This window comes from Amborella trichopoda, chromosome 3, assembly GCF_054954075.1.
Source record: "Amborella trichopoda isolate Santa Cruz 75 chromosome 3, AtrichopodaSantaCruz75HAP2 v2.0, whole genome shotgun sequence".
Classification (NCBI taxonomy): domain Eukaryota; kingdom Viridiplantae; phylum Streptophyta; class Magnoliopsida; order Amborellales; family Amborellaceae; genus Amborella; species Amborella trichopoda.
In genome coordinates, this window is record NC_142338.1 from 5,450,077 (window position 1) to 5,473,439 (window position 23,363).

Below are 23,363 nucleotides of genomic sequence, written 5' to 3' on the forward strand. Positions count from 1 at the left end.
AATTTTCGGAGGGAGACAGTGAGACACATTCCCTTCAAAACGAGCAAGGGAAAATCCATCGTTGACTCGAACTAAACTTTGGGCCGAGCACGGAAAAATCCATCGTTGACTTGAACTAGACTTTGGGCAGTTTCGAATTTTCATAAGTATTGACCTACAGAAGATAAAAGGGCAACGATGATATTTTCAATCCCATTGTTTTTTAACACTAATTGGACTTTGTGCATGGGGCATGTTCACGTAATTTCCCGCACCGGCGATATCTCCCACGAAGCAAAAAGAATTAGGGTTTGGATTCCCATGCACGGCAAACCATTATCGTTACTAAATTATAAAACGTATTTTTTAATAAAGAAAAAAAGGAAAGACAAAATGTTCCATTTCTTTTTCGTGGACTCCCCTTCCAAGTAACTAAGGTCATTCTTTTTCATGGACTCTCCTTCCAAGTAATTAAGGTCATTTTTTTAAGGAAAAAGTTTGTATAAGGTTACAACTTTATCTCAATAACTACGATGTACCTCAAAATTCTACCAGAAAATATAGTTTTAATGTTGAAAACCCCTTTAATTGATCATATCGACCTCAAGATGTATGACTACGAAAAATAAAAACTTTTAAGTCTAAAAAATATTGTATTTTACAACATATTATCTACACCGTCCATCCATTTGCAAGATTTTCATATGTTTATAGATCTACTTGATGTTAACCATTTTTGAAATTTAAAATTTTCTAATTAGATATAAAAATAGATTTTGAGATAATCTCAATAACATTTTACATCAAAATTATATACCATGATAAAATTTGAAAGTACACCTTACCTCTACAGCTATGAATGCATCCGTCTGCACCCTCTTTTTAAATGACCAAAAGCTCCCTAGGATTTTAAGGTATGATTTAGAATCTCCTTCTAGTTTTAGGCTTTATTAGTAGAGAAGGTGAGAAGACTACTTTCTCATAATTGATGAAGATGGGAGTAATATATTGGCTCGAGCTTAACAAAATTGGCTTAGCTACCAGGAAAAAATGATAAGGCAAGACAAAAAGGCTCTATAGGCTTTCTTTTATATTATGTTTATTTCATCATATGTATTTTCTATAATTTTTTGAGGTTCCCTCCCGGTACTGTAGAAGTAGTTTCAGTGTCAGAAATCTTATGATGCTTTGAAAATTAATTTTTATGTCTAATTATGAGATTTAAAATATCATAGGGTACAGATGAGCTAATCTATATATTGTGGTGTGAAAGCTGGGCTAGGGCCAGTGGTGGCCTGGTTCGGTCCTGACTGGCCCCACTTTTTTGTTGTTTTTCTTCTTCTTTTTTTTCATTTGTTTTTGGCCCAGTCCAACAGGGCCAAGACCAGGCCTCGGGCAACCCTACGGGGATAAGGGTAGGGCCCGAACCAAGGCTGGCCTAGCCTGTTGCCGTCCTTAGCTTTTATAAGGCAAGACAAAAAATGGAGATAAGTAATGAAGGATCACATGCATTTTATTTGTGAATGGTTCTATTACGATACCTTCTCTGCCTTTTCCGACAATGAAGCAAAGGCAAGCTACCTAGAAGTTTTTTTTTTGATGAAACTACCTAGGATTTTCTATCCTAAAGTTATATCAGCTTTTGTGGGGAAATTTTTAAAAATATCATGAAATATATAAGAAGGCTCTGACAAGAAGTACTTGAAAAAAAAAAAAAAAAAAAATCAAAGAAAGAAAGAAATAAAAAAAAAAAAAGAAAAGAAAAAAAAAGAAAGCTGGACCATTCGGGGGCAATTAGAACTCTTAACCTCCCTCATCTAAAATCATTATGTTTATCGCTAAGCCGGAGCCTGCAAGACGGAATGAAAATAAAAAGAACCACTCCTTTTAAACTTTAACTTAGTGGTACTCATAATTTTAAGTGAGGGAGATCAAGGGTTCAAATCCTTGAAGTTTGTTCCAATTAAACCAAACAAAAATGGCTAAACGAAACAAAAATGGCCTCCCTCTTTTTGGGAACGAGCTTCGGCTTGAGTGATTAATAGCTGATATTATTAACACCACATCTCTATTTCCATTTTTGCTACTGAATTACCTAGAAGAGAAACATAAACGAGAACCAACATGATTAAATGATACAACAACCAACATGTTGAAGAGGTAAAACTGTTAATACATATTTTGTTCACATAAAAATATTTTTCAAGAAATTTTTTTATATAAAAGCTTTCGTGTAGTAAGGTGTGAGAATATTTTCATACCAATTAACTGCTAAATGATATGAAAAGATGCCCGAGAATTTATTAGTTTAAACTTTTTCCCATTTAACCACTTCTTTCATATTTTCATACAAAACAAACATTATTATGGCTATAAAGAAACAACATTACCAAGAACAAACCAAATTATTCCTTTGTTATTTGTCCTGTAATCAACAAATTTTGGAAATTTCATCGTAAATAAATAAATAAATAATAAACCAAAACTATCTTTCCCACCGGGGGTAGTTTACCCCTTTCAAAATACTAAGGCTCCATTTGTCATTTTATATTTTCTTGAGGGCGACATGCTCCTATCAAAGCATCCTAGTTAAGTAGATTTCATGCTTTTCCCTCCCCGTGCGAGACCCCTTAAAATCCGGAATTTGTCGGTTCAACTCCTCGTAAATTGCAAGCTCTTTACCAAGTGATTGGTTAGCGTAATTAGGCTGTTAACCAATTAAATAAATGGCTCATAAAAACTTATAATCACTAAATATTTATGTTTTTTCTTGTTTCTTTTTTTTTTTTAATTTTAATCTCATTTGCCCATTTACTCACGCAAGAAATAGGATAATGCATTTATCTCATTCAACAAGAAAAATATAGGTGGATGACAAAAAAATGGGTGGATGCACAAGTCCCTCATGTTACCAAAACAACATATTTGAAAAAAAGGTAAAGTATACAATAAGGCTGTTCACTCTTAGTGTATGGTGGTCTAAAGAAATTTTTTTTCAAACTTTGTGACAAACCTGTTCGATTTCAAATTAGATGGTTAAGGATAATTGTAATCACCTTACACCAAATCTAAATGGTCATATGGTATACAATGGTCGTTTTAATATTTTCAAGAACTTCGTTTCTTGAATACGCAATTGATTAAATTAGGAGCAATTTCTTTACTTCAATATATGATGTAAATCTTTATATAAGGTGTCAACTTTTTTTTTCTGGTAATTCAATGGGGAAGATAAGCTCCTACCCTTTTTTTCAATAGGTTGGTGAGTTACATTTTGAAGGTACTTAGGGTGTCAGCTGTAGGAATGGACACCAAAATGAGGTAATTGGGTGTGGGGATACTACCACCACAACACTAGCCCCTTTCCTATGGGTCAACCTTGTACTATACAAGTAAGGTACACCTAAAAGCACATTAGAGAAGATTGTTCTTATGCTGGAAAACTCTCAAATCGATCATCGTGACCACAAGATTCATAGACATAAAAAATAGGGGATTTCTGGTCCTAAAACTAGTTCACTTTCTAACGCATTATTTGGACCGTCTATTTTCAAGATTTTCAAGTGTTTATAGATTTGCTTGATCGTCACTGTTTCTTGAACTTTTAATTTTATAATCGGGAGAAACAATAGATTTTCTTATCATTGCAAGACTTTATACGACCAAAACTGCATTTTTGGCATAGTTTTGAAATAAACTTTACTTCAATAATTTAAAGTTGGGAAAATTTCGTATAGAACCCTAGTTCCTCGTATTATTTCCTGATAGACTTTTCTTCCTTTTTTCTTTCAAGCGGTATAAGAAAACCTTTAAAGATTTCACCATACCCTCTCATCTATTATCTCCCTATTTTATTGACTTTTGATCATAAAAATTAGCCCCAACAATTCTTTTTATACCATTTCAACTCAAAGAAAATTTTAATGAGTAGAAAGGGGAAAAAAAGGTTAAATTTTTTTTTGATAAAATGGTATAACAAGATTTGTTGAGGTTAATTCTTATAGTCAAAAGTCAATAAAAGATGAATATAAGAAATGATGGGGTATGGTGAAATCCATAAGAAATTCCTTATGTAGCTTTAAAAAAAAAAAAAAAAAAATCTAAGATGAAATAATACGAAAAATTAGGGTTCAATACGGAATTTTTCCTTTAAAATTTGATACGTTATACAAACTTGACCTATATCTAATTGGATAAAACAAGAAGCTAAAACCATTAAAGGCCTTTTTATTTTTAATTGGGGTGTTAAGTTTTATGATCCACTTGGATAAGGGTCCTTTACCCTCATAGTCAAAAGTCCTGACACACAAAAAAAGAAAAGAACAGCCTGTGCCTTTTCATGGTGTAATTAAAGATACAGGGTGGCTAACTATTATAAGCCCACCCCACAAGATCTTATACAGAGAGATAATTTTGAATTTAGGGTTTCATAAATTTTTCTCAATTTCTTTCTAATAATAACTCTGCAAAAACATTCTAAAAAAAGGAAGAACTTTGTACCAAGTTGCAGAGTTATGGGGTTTCGTGAAAAAAATCTTAGGGTTTTGGTGGGAGAATTCTATCTGCTAAAAAAGGACTTGGCATGATTAGGATTAAACTCCCAAGAAACCTTACTGTTTCTGTGCCAGATTTTATTATTTTTAAAAATCAGAGAAATTATTAGAAAAATGACACGGGCTTCCTCGTTTGATTCTTCGGTTGACCGTCAATGGCGTGGTAATTTAAGAGTTTTTGGGACTAAAAAAATTATGGTAATTCGACTAGTACTTGTTAATGTATTTTAATAAGAAATCAGAGTCAGCATACAACATGGGGCGTGTGATACTTTCCCTTGTTATTTCTCTTTTTCGAGAAATTTAAAGAAAATTACACTTAAGACTTTAGTTTTTTTAACACGGAGTCGCCCGGTCCAACCGGGAATCGGTTATCCGTAGTGATTTTGTCAATATATATGAAATAGTCTGGGTGAGAAATGCCGCTTTACTACAATAAAACAATGTTATTTGTTATAGTAAAAACCTCGTTTGACTACAATGTAGGAAAAATTGAACAAGAACGGTTAACTAAATATGGGGCCAGAAGCGGTTACTCGGTACTAACCAGTAAATTGGCCGGTTCAACCAAGCCTAACCGAGCAAGTTTTGGGCATTAAAAAAAGTGTTAAAAATGAAAAAATATAATAAAAATCTATTATAATATGAAAAGTAGATTTAAGGCATGATTAAACAAAACACATCAATACGAAGTTGAAAAAAAATGAAAAAAATAGATTTTAAATAATCGAATTGAGTTTGGGGTATTTTTGAAAATTTTCAAAATAGATAGGAAATGTAAAAATAAGTATTAATGGCCAAAAAAAATTTCAATCTTTGACAAAATGACGAAAAGCATTAAAAAATGCATTACAAATAAAATTCCTTATTTTTTGGGATTTCATATAATTTTTTTTGAATTTCCTTTAAAATACCCGACTGGTTCATCAAAACCGGAAGAAACCGGAATCGGCCAATGGCCAGTTCCGGTATAACCGGGCGGTAAGAATTTGAACTGCTCGATTTGTCCTACACTAACGCCAATTCACAAATCCGAACTGATTTTTGGCCTGTTCACTATTTTTGCATGTGTTTTTTCGTTGTTTCGCTATTTTTTCTTAGATTAAAATAGCGATCAAGACTGCCAATTCAACGATCCATATCAGTTTTAGCCATGTTCGATTCAGTCACCGATCCATTTTCTAAATCACCGAGTTAAACAAATGATGTGTCATTTGATGGGCTCTTTATTTATAATTGTGAAAGACATAAGTGATATGTTAAATAGTTAAACTCATGGGTTTGATTTGTTTTTTATTTTTCTAATAATTGGCTTTTCAATATATATATATATATATATATATATATATATATATATATATATATATATATGAAAATGTTTCTATAGGGCTACAATTCTATCAAAATAAATACCTCAAACGTTAAAACTCACCAAAAATTTAGTTCTGGCATAAGAAAACGTTCAAATGGATCATCTTGACCTTGACCATAATGCTTGTGAAAAAAAATAAGATTCTAAGCACTAAAATAGTGTATATTATGATACATTATCTAGACCATCTATTTTCAAGTGTTCACATATCTGTAAGATCTTTACCATTTTTTGAACTACACATTTCATGATTGGTTGTAGAAACTGATTTTAGAGCCATCATAGGGATTTCATGTGCCCGAAGTACGTGGTTGACAAGGTTTTGAGGTAAGGCTCAATTTTTTTTTGTAAGCCTTAGCCCTTATGCAAATGGGATTATTTACAAAGAGAACATATGAAAATGTTCTCAAGAAATGGGGTTGCATCTAAATACGAAATAGTTCTCAAGAAATACGTTCACTTTCAAAAACAAGGCGCAGACTTGGAACTCAGCAGGGTATGAGACGTCTGTATAAATACAGTTAACTGTCAAAGACAATCGAGTCTGTAAAAGTTACAGTACAAAAGTACAAGAAATAGCTGAGTCTGGCTGATTCCTCGGACTCGGCAAGGTGCCGAGTCCCATTAAGTCAGGTGAATCTAAGCGGACTCGCCAAATTTTAGAACCTGCTTGGAAAAGCCTAATTTTCGTGCAAGAACCTTATGGTTTTAGTGAAAACGTGTCTCGTTTTTGAGGTTGGTTATTTTTGATAAATTAATGAGGTGCTAAAACCTTTTTGTGATAATGCTTTCCATAGCCTCTCTTTTGATTGTTACTTCAGGAAAAATGGTTTGAAAAGTGTTAAGGTGAAACATGAAAAGATCATCCTTGAAATTATTGATTTGCTTTATTTGTGGATCAATAAATTCACATCTCCAATAAAAATTTATTTGATAAAGTAGGTACCTTGCACCAAATATGAACACATTAATATAAGAAGAACCTTTTATACATCAGTATAAGAACAAATTATATAAGTTCTTTCAGGTATTTGCAAGTAGACGATCATAAGTAATTCAAAATTGAGCATATTATGTACAGGCTCAAAATAATTACTTAAAATATGAAATGATCTGGTTACAGGTGAAATTATAAGGAAAGTCAGTCAACTTGTATTTTTTTATATTTTTCAAAATTATCCCTTAGTCCTCAAACCGCATTTGTTTTGTTTTAGTGTTTTCGTGTTAGTAGGGATGTGCTCGAAGCTTTAGGGGTAGTACTAAGGCTGTATGAGATCAGAATCCTCAGATCGCTCTATGAACACAATAAAACCCTAGTAGAGCGGTCTGAGGTCCCCATCCTTGGACCACTGTTTTACGAAAAAATACAATATAAAGTGCGGTCCGAGGATGGGGACCTCTTACCACCCTGGAATAGAGTTTTGCTTAGTCGAGAGAGCGCTACGAGGTCCTCTTCCTCGGACTGTTGTTTTTCTCTAAATAAGAAATAAAGCGTGGCATGAGGATGGGAACCTCTAACTCTTGTTTTTTTTTCAAAAAAATAAGAAAAAAAGAGCGGTCTGAGTATGGGGACCTCAGACCGCTCAGGAACTGAGGCCTGCTTAGTCCAGTAGACAGTTCGAGGATTCTAACCTCGAACCGCCTGTGCACTGCCCTACCAAACAAAAAAATACAACAAAATGTGTTCCAAAGGTTTCTCGGACCGAGGGGCGATTATGAAAAAAATAAAACAATCGCCGGCCGACCTACCTTCTTTGTAATTTACGCTTATAATCGACTCATTTCGTATTCTAAGTACTTATTTCGAGTCTGTACGTAAATCACTCTTGAAAATATAACAAAGATATTTTAATTTTAAATTAAATTTACCCAAAAATTGACACAGTAGATATGAACCATGTAACAATACGTGTTAAAAGGCTATTGGTTCATGGTTAGGGCCGCTGCACTACAGTCCACGGTTCAAGTCCCAGCTTACCTTACTATTATCAGTGAAGTTCGTTTGTAGAGAGAGAGAGAGAGAGAGAGTGCAATAAGAATTCTAGAGAGAGAAAGAGAGACTAAGAGCGGTATGGTTTGGGAACAAGATCTATTGCTTACCCACCAAGCAAATACATTTCTTCCATGTTTTGTTTCGAGTTTTTAGAGAGAGATTGTTTGTGGTTTTAATAACAGCAAGCTATAAATATTATGGAACTTAGAATATATGCTAAATTCTGACACGTTTTGTAGTATGAAATAAAGTGGGAGTTATTTATTGGAGAACTTAGGAGGGAGTAGATAATTAGGTCAGTTTAGAAATGAAGAAAGAGGGGAGAGTGGTTATTTTGCCGACAGAGAGAGGGGAATAGAGAACGTCCCTCCACATGTAATAACTCAGCTTATGACGCCACATGGGCACCATGCAAATCACTCTGAATCCAACCGTATACGGACAATCTCTCTCTCTAGCCACATCAGCATCAGGACAGACTCTTTCTCTCTCTAACCACATGGACAAATTCTCTCTCTCTCTCTCCACTTTTCGGCTTCCACAACTTCTGAACTTGCTTATATTTTATCATCCCCATTGTCACATAAGTCTCTCTCTCTTTCTCTCTTATTCTCAAATCGGATCTCTCACTCATAAATTTCTCTCTCTACTATCTCTCACATGAAACTCTCTCGCTCATCTCTCACCTACAAATCTCTCTCTCTCTCGTAGACATAAGTTCCAATAATCGAACCTCTTCTTCAACCAGCCTAACTGGATAGATCCTAGCCGGTCTAAAACATGCTTAAAAATGTAAAAATCATATTTTTTTAAATATAAATATTATGTTTAAAGCATGATTAAAATTTGAAAATAAAGTCGAAACTTACTGACAATTAAATTTCAAAAATCCATTTATGTCAGGGAATTTTTAATTTTTTTAAAAAAATAAAAAAATATAAAACCAAAATACTTTCTAATATTTACCAAAATAATAAAAAATATTCAAAAACACATTACAAGCAAATTTTTTATTTTTTGAGATTTTATATAACGTTTTTTATTTTTTTAAAATAACCAACCCCACACTACCAACACCGGCCAAAATCAGATCGGCCAGTGCCCGATTCCAGTAGTTTTGCGAACATTGTTCTCAACTTTGTTAGATGTATGAGTTTATCATCACCGTCGCTTCTTCTTCTCCTCTCTCTCTCTCTCTCTCTCTCTCTCCATCCTCGTAAATCTTCGTTGTCAAATGCCTTATCTTAGAAATCTAATTTTGCGAAAATTCGTCATTCCCTAGTGGCGTCTCTATCCATAAAATAATGTTCTTTTTCCCCAGTTGAGCCATAAAATTACACCACTATGCAACTACGTTACTCTTTAAAAAAATTTCTTAAATTTCCATTATCCGATTATTGCACTTTTTATTGTACCTTCCATAATTGAGCATAAAGATTAATTACATTATAAATGAGGAAAATTTTTGGTCAAATTAGTTAAAATTATCACCACCTAAACCTATGAACTGCAATTTTAATCCAAAAAATTGAAGATTATAACAAGTTTTCACGTGAAATGAATTTTCTAACTCTGATCTTTTCTTCTTCTTTTTTACTATTATATGTTATTTTCTATTTATGTTGTGTTGGGTAGGCAATCAACATATAATTTTACAAAAACTTTTTATGAATCAAGAATCTAAAATATGAGGACTTTACCTCATTAAATGTATGACTTGTAATAGATAAGGATTCTTATAACTAACTTCAATTAGTTGGAAAAAGATTTTGGCGATCATAATAATATTATTATTTTTTATTTTTTATTACGATAATAACCTTTTTATTCGATTTTGAGATTTCCTAGCCCTTTTCAATCCCCCTCTCATACAAATAGTATCGGGTGGGATTGCTAAAACGACCGATGATTTAGTTATTTAAGGAACTTTCAAGGGTAAAAGGGTCATTAATGAAAGACAGGGGTTGAGAGCCCTTGTTATTCGGGGGTCTTGTTGGAATAAGAGGTGGCGGTTGCTGAGGCCTCCTAAAATTTCTGACAAAAAATGACCCTCCTTTTGGATTTGACAGAGAGAAAAAGAGAGGCCTCCCATTCCCACCTGTCTGCTCCATAAAAATAAACTATGAATATTAATTTTGTGGCAATTTTTATTTTTGAGAAAAAATAGGAGTAAATTATTATGATGATGAAATGATTTTTTTTATAAAAATAGTATAAAAAATTAAGTCTTTTATCACCTTCTGAATCTACCACCCAAGTCCCCCAATCCCATTCAGTTGGGCTCTGACTTGAATTGACGTTTGCCCTTTAGGAAACAATGTGAGAAAATTTGACCAAAACTTCCCTAGGGTTTAGAGAAAATATCAAAAGTAACCTCAGTTTGAAAATTTTTGTATGGTTGTATCACTGGCCAATGCTAATAACTTCATCATGAGGTGTTCATGCAAATCTCAAGCTTCGAAAAAAGACGAAGGGTTGTGTTAGGTTGGTTGTTAATGTAAAATTTTTATATGTTGTTTTACGAATTTTTATTTTATATAGTAGAATAGGATTGGTACAACCAATTTCAAATAGTTGAGATAAGGTTTAAACAACGATGATAATCACTTGTCATTGCTAAGGTAAAATTGGGAATTATTTTTTTATGTTTTGGGTACAAAATATCCATAATGAAACTTTGGGTTAAAAGATATTACGTAACGGGGAATGAAGTTTGGGAGATTTATATGTTCAAATTTAAGTTTTGATTTGTATCCTAATATAGAATGTCAAATATTCCAATTATATGGATAATGGAGGTTTTCAATCTATGTATTTTCTTAGTAATTTGTTCTCCATGATAAATACAAATAATAGGCAATCAACAAATGTCTCCCCACTGATTTATCCAAAAAAAAATGATGATGAGATAAGACTAAAATGATGATGATAATCACTTGTCAATGCTAAGGTAAAATTGGGAATCATTTTTTTATGTTTTGGGTACAAAATATCCATAATAAAACTTTGGGTTAAAAGATATTATGTAACAGGGAATTAAGTTTGGGAGATTTATATGTTCAAACTTAGGTTTTGATTTGTATCCTGATATAGAATGTCAAATATTTCAATTATATGGACAATGGAGGTTTTCAATCTATGCATTTTCTTAGTAACTTGTTCTTCATGATAAATACAAATAATAGGCAATCAACAAATGTCTCCCCGCTGACTTACCCCAAACAAATTTCAAGCCTTCTTTTTATTATTTTTTGGTGGACAACGAGGGATTGCAAAATATAGAGGTTCATCTTAGAAAGATTTGTAAGAGAAAAGAAGCAGCAGCATAGGGCCTAGTCAAGAATGGTAATCTAATGCCTATCTCACATTCACAAGCTTCCAATACCTTTAAGCACTTTTATATCAATTTTGTTAGTCAATAAAAGTTACACTTTAACATTTTAAAAAAGAGAAAAAAAATAAAAAGGTAGGGCAAGATAGCTTAAGCTTATGTTTGACCTGGTAAATATTTTGTGAGTTTAAGAAATGCATTAACTGATTAATTTGCAATATAATTCTTAGTAAATTAAAAATGACACAAATAGGTAAAGTGATGCATGAACTACTTATTTTTGCGGGGGAATGCTTAGTAAATTTTAAAATAATACAAATGGCCACGTTTAACTCCACAATTGTCAGCCCCCAATCGGAATAGGTAGGAGGAGGGTTGTGTTAGATTAGTTGTCAACATAAAACTTTTACTACATTTCTATTATGAAATATAATCCAATGAATAGTAGAATGAGATTCGTAAAGCGAACTTTAAATAATTTAGATGGAGCTTGAACGATGATGATAACAGATGATGATAACGACAATATGGAATACGAATGGGTACACATGGTGCAACTAAAATAAAATAGCTTTCTTATTTATTTTATGTTTTTAGGTAATTTAGTGGGAAAGAGGAAGCCCCTACTTCTTTTTTCAAGTAGAATATGAAAATAGGAGTAAAGTGTTAGTGGGAAGAAAAAATTTGCTTTTTTTTTTTTTTCGGGCTTTCCTATAAAATATTTGAAATCCGGTTTGTGACAATTGCGGGGGTAGTTTGGTTATTTTTTTCATGCAAGGGCAGTTTCGAACTTCTGTACATAAATAGTGGCGTATCAGAAATTCATGCAAAAACAATAGGGTAACTACGATTCTAGGGACACTGAATATAGTTCACAGTGTGGGCTCCGCATTTTTAGAGAGAGAAAGATGAACCTCTTAATGAGAAGAGAGAGAATGTCATGTCGTCGGTGTATGGAACATATAGAGAGAGAAGACCCTTAGTGAGAGGACTGAAGAGAGAGGCGACGTTTGGTGAAGAGAGAGAAAGAGAGCCATTAACGAGAGGAGAGAAATGCATCCTTTTAATGAGAGAAGAAAGAGAGAGAGAGCTGCTTTCTCTCTCTAGAGTCTAGAGAGAGAAAGCATGGTTCCCAATGCAAGCACGCCTGGTAAACCTTAGTATATAAATCCCAGGCGCGTCGTCACCGCATTTCTTTTCTTCTTCTGTCGCCATTAACCGCATCTGCACAGTCTTTTCGTCTCCCTCTCCAAAAAAAATTCAACCCCATTTCTCCCTCTTCATCTATCTGCACAGTAAAATCAACCCAATAACGAGGTTTTCTTTCTTTTGGTAAGTGGAGGATATATAGAGAGAGAGAGAATGGGGTCCATTAATAATTGGTTGGGATTTTCTCTCTCTTCTCCTGCAACTTCTCCTCGCTGTACACAGTCATCTTCTTCACAGGGATTAGGGTTTGATGGTGGTTTCAGTCTCGCATCGGAGAGCTCCTCTGTTGCAGCAGATGATGGCCACTTCAATATTTTGGACGTCTTAAGTGGAAACCCTAGAAACCAAGGTGAACCCCACATATGAATAAAAGAAACTGCAGGAATAGCTTATTAATTACTTCGTTTTGTATGTTGGGGTTTTGGGTCTCTCTCTCTCTTCTGTTTTTGGTTTTCTGTGGGGATTGTCAGTTCTGGAACCCCAAAACTCTCTCATCTCTCTATCTCTCTCCTCTGAGTGAATAACAAACTTTTTCTTTCTCTCTCTAAGAGAGCGTACGATTTGTCTCTGTCACTAATAGGACTTCTCTCTCTATGTATGGCAATTGTTGTGAGAGAAGGATCGTTATCTCTCTCCTCGCTCACTAGTAGGGAAATTCGTCTCTCGCTCTCTCTTTTGTTCGTTCTTTTATTTTTTCGTAAATCCTCTCTCTCTCTCTCTCTCTCTCTCCACGTTTCATTGAATTTACACATTCTGCAAGCACATAACTTAGCTTGTCAAGAAATTCTTCCTTTTTCTTTTTGCTTAGTTTTTTGATGGTCTTCTCCATTTTTAGAATCTTTCTCTCTCTCTCTCTCTCTCTCTCTCTCTCTCTCTCTCTCTCTCTCTCTCTCTCTCTCTCTCTCTCTCTCTCTGTATTGTCGTTTCACTGAGTTAAAATTCTGCAAGCATTCAACCTTTGTTCCGAAGAAAATTTTCCTTTTGCTTGTTTTAGTTTCTGGATTTTTTTTTTTTCTTTTTTTGGAGCTGTTTACTTTTAGTAATTCCTAGACTCTTTCTCCCTCTCTCTCTCTCTCTCTCTCTCTCTCTCTCTCATTTTTATCCTTTTTACTTGGTTTTTGCTTGATATTCTCTAATATTAACTAATCTCAAACATGCAGAATGGGTCGACGAACGCTCAACTCTAAAATCAAGTTTGGTGAATTCTTCAGATATCTCCATGCCCGCTGAGGACACAACCGATCCATTTGCACCTTCAACATCTACATTTAATGACCTAAACAGTGGCTCCTCTAACATGGATACCAAAAGGGGGCCAAAGTTGGAGGACTTTTTAGGGGGAGTCACGTTTAGAGAAAGCGGGACTGACGCGTTAACCTCCGGTATTTTCCGGCCAATTCAGCCATCACAGAGTTTTTCTGGCGAGTATTCCACCCAGAAGGCAATCGGATTATCGATGATCAAGTCCTGGCTAAGGGAGAATCCGGCCAAAGAGGTCACCGGAAATTTGAATAATAATCTACAGTCGCTAACTTTGTCGATGGGAACGGGGTCGAGCCCTGGTGTGAATGGTGAGAATGCAGCTAGTTCTTCCTCTATGGAGAGTGAGAGAAACAGGCCTCCTCCTCTTGATAGCCAAACTGGTGCAGTAGAGGCTGTGAATGTGAGGAAGCCAGTTGATAATTTTGGGCAGAGAACTTCCATTTATCGTGGGGTTACAAGGTATACTTGCAAGAAGTCCTTTACAATGAGAAAAGGGTCTTTTTAGAGTGAGAAAGTGAGTGTTCAAAATGAAGTTTGAGAGAGAGGGAGAGGCTGATACAAAAGATTGTGTAGTTCAAATTTGAATTTGAAGAGAGAGAGAGAGAAAGAGAGAATGGGACTGGTTGTGCCCCTGTAGAGGAGAGAGAGAACTAGTATGCAATCAATTGTGCCCCTCTGTTGGAAAGATAATTTGGAAGTTTGGAGGAGAGAGATCTTTAGAGTAATTATTGTTGGATTTGAATTATGTCGAGAGAGAGAGAGAGAGAGAGTAATTATTGTTGGATTTGAATCATGTTGAGTAGTGTTGATTTGGTAGTGTAGGCACAGATGGACGGGTAGATATGAAGCACATCTTTGGGACAACAGTTGCAGGAGAGAGGGCCAAACCAGAAAGGGACGCCAAGGTACACTTTTATGCTTCTTGTCTCCTCCTTTTCTATTTAATCTCTTTTCTAAGTGAGATTACAAGTCTCTTTTGATCATGTCACGTCCTTTTGGTTTATGTTCTCTCTCTCTTTCATGTGCTTATTTATGGCATTTTTTTTTATTTATGGTCTGTTTTTTTAACTGGGTTCCCTTTTATATTTAGAAATATTCTGACTGTTTTCTCTGGTCTTTTTTTAATCATATGCAATGCTCAAATTTGGGTCCGAATCGCCGTCCATCGCCTCACTTTTTGCAGTCTATCTAGGTATGTGATGCTCTATGATTCCACGTAATTCGTGGTGAAAACTAAGCAAAATTCACTAATCCTATTGAAATGTGCATGTAATCACTAAGAACTTAATATGATGGCGATTATCGGCATAAGTTCTAAGTAGTCATCAATTCATTTTCTTTCCTAGGAAAGGGGAAGGGGTAAGTTCTAAGTAGTCATCAATTCATTTTCTTTCCTAAGAAAGGGGATGGGGTCGTGGTGGTAGAATCCCCACACCTAGTTACCACATTGTGGTTTCCATTCCTATCAATAACACCACCCCACTAACAACTTAAAAAATGTAACTCCTAAAACGGGTAGGGGCGTGTCTTCCCCACTGAATTACCCAAAAAAAGAATCATTTTCTTTCCTCTATTATTGTCCTTAGTTTCAAAAGAAATCTAACTTTTCGACTGGTCTATGGCCCGAGAGTGAGAACTCCAGGTCTGATTCCGGCAAGTCTGATAGGGATTTGGATGGTTTTTGGGATTTTCGGCCTGAAAATCACCTACTTCTGATCCTTATTCGACCCAGTGATTTTTGAAACACGAAACGTTCTTAATGAAGTATCTACTTATTTTTGTTGTTTGAGCAGGCGGTTATGACAAAGAAGAAAAGGCAGCTAGGGCTTATGACTTGGCTGCTCTCAAGTACTGGGGCACTACTACCACTACAAACTTTCCTGTATGCATTTGTTTCCCAGATTGAAAATTTTGAGTCGGGTTTTTATTGTTTCAATATTTTATTTGTATTTGCTCTTTATCTTGTGTAGAGAATTATTGTGGCATGAATTTATTTTTTATGTATTCAGATCAGCAATTATGAGAAGGAGCTGGAGGAGATGAAGCACATGACCAGGCAAGAATATGTGGCATCTCTTAGAAGGTAACCATAACTGACTAGGATCTATGATTTTTATGTTTGATTATGGGCCCTTTTCAAAACTTTATTTTATTTATTTATTTATATAAATAAAAATTTCTACCACTTATTGCTTTACTAAATTAGTATTTCTCTAACTGTACAATTCATTAAACTAATTTTAAAAGGGTAGTTTTTTAGTTTCATATACCTCAAGTTTTTAGCTGCGCATTCTTTTGGGGTGTTTCTTTTCTGTCATATTAGTAATTTATTTTTTGTGTCCCATTTATGACAAATTGAATTTCTAAATATATTCAACCTTGGACTGGAGTCTATAAAATTAGTAGCATGTTTTATACATGCTTTCTATGATCCATTTTTTTAGCGTGAAATATGAAGTTCTATAGAGAATCATGCTTTGATTAATTTATATTTTTAAAGTTTTATGCTGGCCTCTATGTCTATAAAGTCTTTTAGGAGGTACCTGTTGCTTCTCTATATTTTTTAGGTTATCACAATCAAATCTTATATGGAACCAATTTTTTCTTTTTGCTAATATATTTCTCTCTGTATAAATTATTCTTGTGTTCAGAAAGAGCAGTGGATTTTCCAGAGGTGCATCAATTTATCGTGGGGTTACAAGGTATGCTTTGGCTTGGGTGCCATGTCTAATAATTTGGCATTAAAATATTGGGCATGAATTATCAAAGCCATGGTCGTGTTTGTTTAAATATAGGAGCATTGGTGCATCTGTCAGACTGTGGATTTCCTTTTATTGGAGATGAGGCTATACTAATAAAATAAACCAACCTCAATAATGCACATTCTTTAAAGCAATGTGGATTTTCTTGCTTGTTAGAATACATTATTTCCTCACATTTTTGGTAAAATAATATATATATATATATATATATATATATATATATTTATTTATTTATTTATTTATTTATATGCATGCATAACCATTCCTTTAAGCCTTGTTCAGTAGACTTGTCCATGGGTTTATAACAGGCATCATCAGCATGGAAGGTGGCAAGCTAGGATTGGAAGAGTGGCAGGGAATAAAGATCTTTATTTGGGCACTTTCAGTAAGTTTGTTTAAGCTCTTGGCATGATTATTTTGCAGCTTTATATCGAACAACCATGTTTATTTTGATTTGGTGGTTTTTTTTAAAGTTAATCTCATGATCTGATCCACTAAATTTATGTGTTATCTTATATTTTTTACTGCACAAATGATGTGTGTTATCTTATCCAATAAAATGATGTGTTTATGCAACGTGAATAATTGTTGTGTGTGAATTGAAGGCTATAGTTTTATTACAAATTAATCTGAGGGACTCGATTTTGAATTTCAAGGCTATTTTTTAGTGCAAATTAATTTGAGGTGAGGAGTCAGTTAGATCCCAAATTCCCATTTTATTCCTTTTTTTTTGTTTTTACTTCGATTTATTTTTTGTTTCAGATGAACTATTTATTTTTGGGGAAGTATGACATTGTTTAGCCCGCCTCTTCAACTTGGTCTTCTAGACTAGGGTGCAATACCATCTTGGTTTAAAAGTTATGGTAGACAAGTGGTATATAATATGTTGTTTTGATTGCGTTAAACCATGGTTTTGTCCCCTAATTGTGGACTTAAAGTGGTGGCAAGCATTTTGAAAGTTGTTATTATAGAATATTAAATAACATTTCATCACTATATTTTAAAATTTGAAGTTTCGAATACAGAACATTATTTGTATTTTTTTTTTTTGGCTAAGTATATAATATTAATAATCTAAACTACAATATAATAAGAAGCTAGGTTCCCTTGTGCTTCGGACCCCTATTTGCTTGAGGGTTGTCAAGAATTCAAAGTTTCAAACCTTGAAGTTTGCCCCCAAGAGACCATACTAATTAACCTTTTTAAGTAATATTATATACATTTTTGGTACATATATAAAATATAAGGTAAATACCATGCTACACAGGTTAAAGCCAAAGACCATTCCTGTGCTTGGATTGAAGCAAAAGAAACATGCTTTATACTTCAAAGCCTAACATCACTATTTTTTTTATGGAACTGAAAGTTACTCATTCCTAGTTGGCCGAGTTTAGCTCAATATCTGAAGCAAGAAATACGCGGCCTAATTACTTAGCATGCAGATGCTGTAATTATTTTTTAATATCTAGGTAAGACTGCAACTAACACTTGCAACTTAGGTTTCAACAGACTGAAACTAAAATTTATGTTTTATTGAATCAAGTTCGGAATGTAAAACTGGATCCACTAAAATCGAAACTTTGGTTTGTGAAGGTACCCAAGAGGAAGCAGCAGAAGCCTATGATATTGCGGCCATTAAGTTTCGAGGACTAAACGCAGTCACCAACTTCGACATGAGCAGGTACGATGTGAATAGCATTCTTGAGAGCAGCACTTTGCCCATTGGTGGTGCAGCAAAGAGACTAAGAGACACTGAGGTAAACTCAGAGCCCAATTTAACAAGAACAAGGGGAGAGATAATGGTGCCTCAAGGCTCAAACTTCTTACTGGATAGCATCAACTGCTATGGTGGAAACTTATCTGCATATGGGTCTCAACATGGTCATCATCATGCATCTCAACAAGGCCATCATCATTCATGGCCCATCATGACATACCATGCCCAACCTCAGCCTCTTTTGGTGCAACACCCCTACCATGCAACATCAAGAGCATGGTGCAAGCCTGATAATGGTGATGGCCATGCCCGTGATACTAACATGCTTGGGCTTCAGTACCATCACCATGACATGATGAGGCCATCGTCTTCTCACCCTAACCTGGCTGTTGCTCATAACATGATGGCCATGGATGCACTAGATGCCGGATCGAATATGTCGACCAACATGGTTATGATGCCTTCAAGCTCGTCTTTTGGCGGTGATCATGGTGCCCATGAGCATAGGCATGACCATCATCACGCTTATATGCAGGATAACCAACAAGGGAACGAGTATAATCAGGCTGAGCAAATGGCTGGGATTCTCAAGGAGGACTATGATCAGAGTGCAGGACCCGGAAACTGGTCGACTGGTTTCATCCAACCGTCAGTATTTACAGTTTGGAATGATGCATGACCTCTAGAGAGAGAACTGATATGTTTGAAATGATGCATGATCTCTAGAGAGAGAGAGCTGAAATGTTTAGAGACATGAATTTAGGCTGAGATTTATTTTTAGGACACAGAATTGAGAAGTTAAAAAGTGATATAGAGGAAGAGAGGGAGGTGCCCTTGAAAAAGGGGATCAATTTTGTATAGTTGTAAACCATACCTTTTGGTTTGTTTGAGCAACTTCCAACTTTGCATTGAACTCATCGACCTTTACTTTAAAACCAGCTCCTCATGCTTGGGGGCATTCATGTCGCCTTTGATTATCATATGGGGCGATTTCATAAAGGAAGAAGAAAAGTTTTGAATATGTTGTTGTTGTTTTTATTATTATTATTGGTTAGAATCGGTCTATTAACTAGAAGTGAATAAAATTGAATTTTGTTTTTGTGTTTTCTTTTTTTTTTTTTTTTTACTTTGAAAGGCTCCTATTCATTTTTCTCATATAGATTAGGGTGAGGTTTTTTGAAGGTCTCAGTGGGTGGTATCTGTAGGATTGAAAACTACATTGTGGTAACTAGGTAAGGAGGTGCTCCCATCAAGTTCTGTGGGCTGGGGAATTTTACACTATAGAGAGATTTTGCACTATTTAGAGAGAGAGGTTTTGCTCTATTTGGAGAGAGATTGCACTTACGTTGATTGCACTATTGGTTGTGATAAGAGATTGCAAATTGCACTGTTGGTTGTGATTGAGAGAGATTTTGCACTATTTAGAGAGAGGTTTTGCACTATTTGGAGAGAGATTGCATCGAGATTGCAAATTGCACTATTGGTTGTGATCGAGATTACAAAATTCACTTTATCTATGAGAGAGAAATCACCTGGTTGTGATAGAGATTACAAAATTCAGTTTTATCTATGAGAGAGAAATCGCCTTATTTGTGTGTATGTGTGAGGGGAAGATTGTTTACGAGAGCGAGATTGTTACCATGAGACGTTTTTTTGTGTTTACGAGAGCAAGATTGTTACCATGAGACGTTTTTTTTAGAGTTAATTATGTATGGATCCTGTTTACGAGAGGGAGATTGTTACCCTGAGATCTTTTTTTTAGAGTTAATTACGTTTGGACTTCATATAAGTAAAGAAAATACGGAGTGCTCCTCTTATATGCGAATATCTAGCCTCTTTTTTTTTTTTGACAAAATTATCCCTCAGTCCGAGGATGCCATCCCCGAACCGCCTTTTTTTTTTTTTTATGAAATTACTTTGGATGTAATATTTGTATATAAGATGAGCATACTATATTTTTCCTATTTACATAGGATCCATATGTAAAGATGCTGAGATAAAATAAACCCGAAATAATAAAAATAAACAAAAATAACAGGGTTGAGAGAATATACTCTCTCTCAAAATCTGAAAAAGAATAACCCAAAAACGATCTTTTGAAAAGATTACTCAACTCTATTTACAATGAGGACATCATCCCTTTAAATAGACTTCAAAACAAATAACTAAAAAAAAACTCTCTCTCATGCGTATTAACTTTTCTCATCTCTCTTTTCATCTCCCTATTTTCTCTCTATTTTTAGTCTTAAAATATTTACTTCCAAAAGATAACCCAACTCAATCCGTATCTACTCTCTCTTAACCTCACGTGACATCCTATCTTCCATCCCCTAAATAAACCCAAAACATACGTTCCTATATCTAAACCCTATATCTTTTTTATATTTAAATCCCCTTAAATCTCTCACTAAATCTAGATAAAATCTCCTACTTAGCTGTACTTAACAAAAATCCTCCCTCTTCCTACTTAACTTTATCCTAATCCCAGCTCTCTTCCTATTCCTAATTAAAAATAAAAATAAATAAATAATCTCCCATTTTTATTCGCATCATTCTCCCCAGGTTGAGAGTAACTCAAATATTTTAGAGGCCGAGGCCTTCTAAAGTTGGTGATGTAGTCTCACCATGCGCCTTTGCGCTTTTTCTTCAATTTATTCATTAAGCTGATTCATCGATTGATTCGTGCTTATCTCGAAGTAGAACACAATGATCTCTGGCTCAATCTTGATTTCTCCTTCCAACTCACTTGGTTGGATTTCAAATGTTTCATCACACATATCTTCTTCTTCATAATTGATTTTCAAAATTTCTTGCACATTGGGGTTATCGACGTCTTATGTTGTATCAAGCTCTAGCTCTCTATATTCTTGTTGCACATTGGGGTTATCGACGTCGTATGTTGTATCGAGCTCTAGCTCTCCATATTCTTGTTGCACATTGGGGTTATCGACGTCATATGTTGTATCGAGATCTACCTCTTCATATTCTTGTTCTTCTGGCTCCGATTGCAATCTATGCAATACATCTCGTAGATATTTTTCTACTACTTTTCTAATACTATCTACTAGGTCGTCTTTGATTTTATTAAATCTTTGATCGAAACTCTCCATAACTAGATCAGGGATCTTAGGGCTCTGATACCAATTAATGCAAGGAGAAAATAAATCGGAATCATAAACATAAACAAAAACAAAATGATTGAGATAATATCTCATCACTCAATGTCTACATGGGAATCCATCCAAAAAACGATATTTTCACAATATCAACTTTACTCAACTCTCATTCTCTGATCATTCTCAGATCTGTTCACAACAATGTTTGCAAAATCAAACCGGAACAGTTAACCGGTCATGAGGCTGGTAGCGGTTTGAACCGGAACCGAACTAACCGATCAAGTAGATTTTTTTTAAAAAAGGGTCAAAATCCCCAAAAACAAATTAAAAAAAATAGAAAAACTCAGATTAAGTATACACCATCATATTACATACATTTATCTTGTAAAAAATTTGATACAACTTTTTATATAATTTAATATTTGAATATTATGAAAATATGCAAGACAATTTATAATTTCACATAAATTCAATAGGTGAAGTTTCAAAGTGCAACTAAAAATAGATGATGCACCAATATATGCTTCTATATTGTTTTAATGTTGATGTTTAAAAATGTTGTTTTAATGTTGAAAAACCCTTTAATACGGTTTAGAATTGGGTTTGAGAGTGTATTTTTTTGTAGCATGATGTTCCCAGCTTTACGAATGGTTGTGAGTCAAGGTAGTAAGAGAGAGCACCTCATTTACTTAGTAACTTGGTTATCAAATGCCGGGTGTGGGTCAAGTGTTAAGTGCTGCTTCAAATGGCCAAATCACATATTTTAAAAAAATATGGCCAAGTCGATTTTCAAATGGCCAAATCGATTTTGAAATTACCAAATTAATTTTGAAATGGCCAAACCGCATTTACTCAATAACCTTTTGAGTTGGGTTTTAACATGAAAAAAAAAAATTATATAAGATGGCAACGTTAAAATGTAGAATTAACATGCATATTTTAAAAAAAAAAAAAACCGGGTTAAGTTTTTATCCATTTCAGCATGTGGAAACATAAGAGATGAGTAAAGCACTTTTTAGCTTCTACTTTTTTTCTTCATAGAGGCTAATAAACAGATATAAGGAGTATGAAGTTGCAACAAATAATAGATAGCTTGTAACAAATAAAAAAACAAATTAGAAGAAAATGTCACAACTAAATAAGAAGTTGAGAACACAGACATCAGTAACCTACACCAAAAATAACCTTAAAAAGAAATAATTTTTTTCTCATATTCATCACAAAATAATTTTTTTATAAAAAATATATATAAAACATTAAAAACAATCCAACAAGCTCACAAAAAATGTATAACATTAAAAAGAAACAAATTTTTTCCTCATATTCATCACAAATAAACGTATTTTTGTAAAAAAATATATAACATTAAAAACAATCCAACAAGCTCACCAAAAAGATATAAATTTAGACAAAAAAAAAGAATATATTCTTTTTTTCTCATATTCATCACAAATTTCATATTTTCATAGGAAATTTATTTTAAAAAATTTGTTTTAAGAACCCTAAAATCGAGCCAAAGAATGCATAAACTTTAGAGTCGAAATCAACCCCAAATATTTCATTTTTTGAACAAATTGATATAGGGGTATGAGAGATACTTGAATTAAGATTCAAATGCACCAAATTTCATGAAAACGTATTCACTATTGAGATCTTTATTCAAAAAATTGCAAATTTTTTACTTCACGAAAATTTTAGGAAATACCACAACAAATAAAATTTGATATAAAAAAATTTAATCAATAGGAAATCAAAACAACTAGTCTATTTGATACATAAGGACTTTATGATCAAAATTCAGTGATTAATTCAATAAAAATCTATCAATTGATCGATCATAAATCAATTTGTTTGGATAAAAACAGTTCTTCGAGCAGCAGTACTTCGGGCCCAAAAAAACCTCAAATCTTCATCGTTTTAGAAAAATTGAATTATGTAAACATTGAATCCTTCAACAATCAATCAAAACCCTCCATTTATATGAAAATCTATGAGGTATTAAGCTGCATTGGATAGAACGGCGGAAATTTCTAATTTTAAAAAATCCCCATTTCAATCCACCAAGAAC

General features: G+C 34.1%; 2 protein-coding genes across 2 annotated transcripts; both read left to right on the plus strand.

Moving 5' to 3' along the window:
* Window positions 1–12,451: 12,451 nt before the first annotated feature.
* On the plus strand, window positions 12,452–14,706 carry LOC148782700 (AP2-like ethylene-responsive transcription factor BBM). Its single transcript, XM_088863038.1, has 3 exons — window positions 12,452–12,786; window positions 13,598–14,159; window positions 14,523–14,706. The coding sequence occupies exons 1-3, from the start codon at window positions 12,591–12,593 to the stop codon at window positions 14,659–14,661; spliced, it is 897 nt and encodes a 298-aa protein (XP_088719164.1). The 5' UTR covers window positions 12,452–12,590; the 3' UTR covers window positions 14,662–14,706.
* A 536-nt stretch (window positions 14,707–15,242) lies between these two features.
* On the plus strand, window positions 15,243–19,236 carry LOC18439934 (APETALA2-like protein 2). Its single transcript, XM_011627223.2, has 5 exons — window positions 15,243–15,582; window positions 15,710–15,783; window positions 16,352–16,402; window positions 16,771–16,847; window positions 18,056–19,236. Exons 2-5 carry the CDS (start codon window positions 15,740–15,742, stop codon window positions 18,856–18,858), a joined length of 975 nt encoding a protein of 324 aa, XP_011625525.2. The 5' UTR covers window positions 15,243–15,582; window positions 15,710–15,739; the 3' UTR covers window positions 18,859–19,236.
* Window positions 19,237–23,363: the final 4,127 nt, after the last annotated feature.

Excerpts from the sequence above, each read along its gene's own strand:
- LOC148782700 (XM_088863038.1), top strand. The coding sequence starts at position 12,591 with ATGGGGTCCATTAATAATTGGTTGGGATTTTCTCTCTCTTCTCCTGCA. Across the intron at positions 12,787-13,597 it reads TGGAAACCCTAGAAACCAAG|AATGGGTCGACGAACGCTCA; the intron begins GTGAACCCCACA and ends TCAAACATGCAG. Across the intron at positions 14,160-14,522 it reads ATTTATCGTGGGGTTACAAG|GCACAGATGGACGGGTAGAT; the intron begins GTATACTTGCAA and ends TTGGTAGTGTAG.
- LOC18439934 (XM_011627223.2), top strand. The coding sequence starts at position 15,740 with ATGAAGCACATGACCAGGCAAGAATATGTGGCATCTCTTAGAAG. Across the intron at positions 16,403-16,770 it reads ATTTATCGTGGGGTTACAAG|GCATCATCAGCATGGAAGGT; the intron begins GTATGCTTTGGC and ends GGTTTATAACAG. Across the intron at positions 16,848-18,055 it reads TCTTTATTTGGGCACTTTCA|GTACCCAAGAGGAAGCAGCA; the intron begins GTAAGTTTGTTT and ends TGGTTTGTGAAG.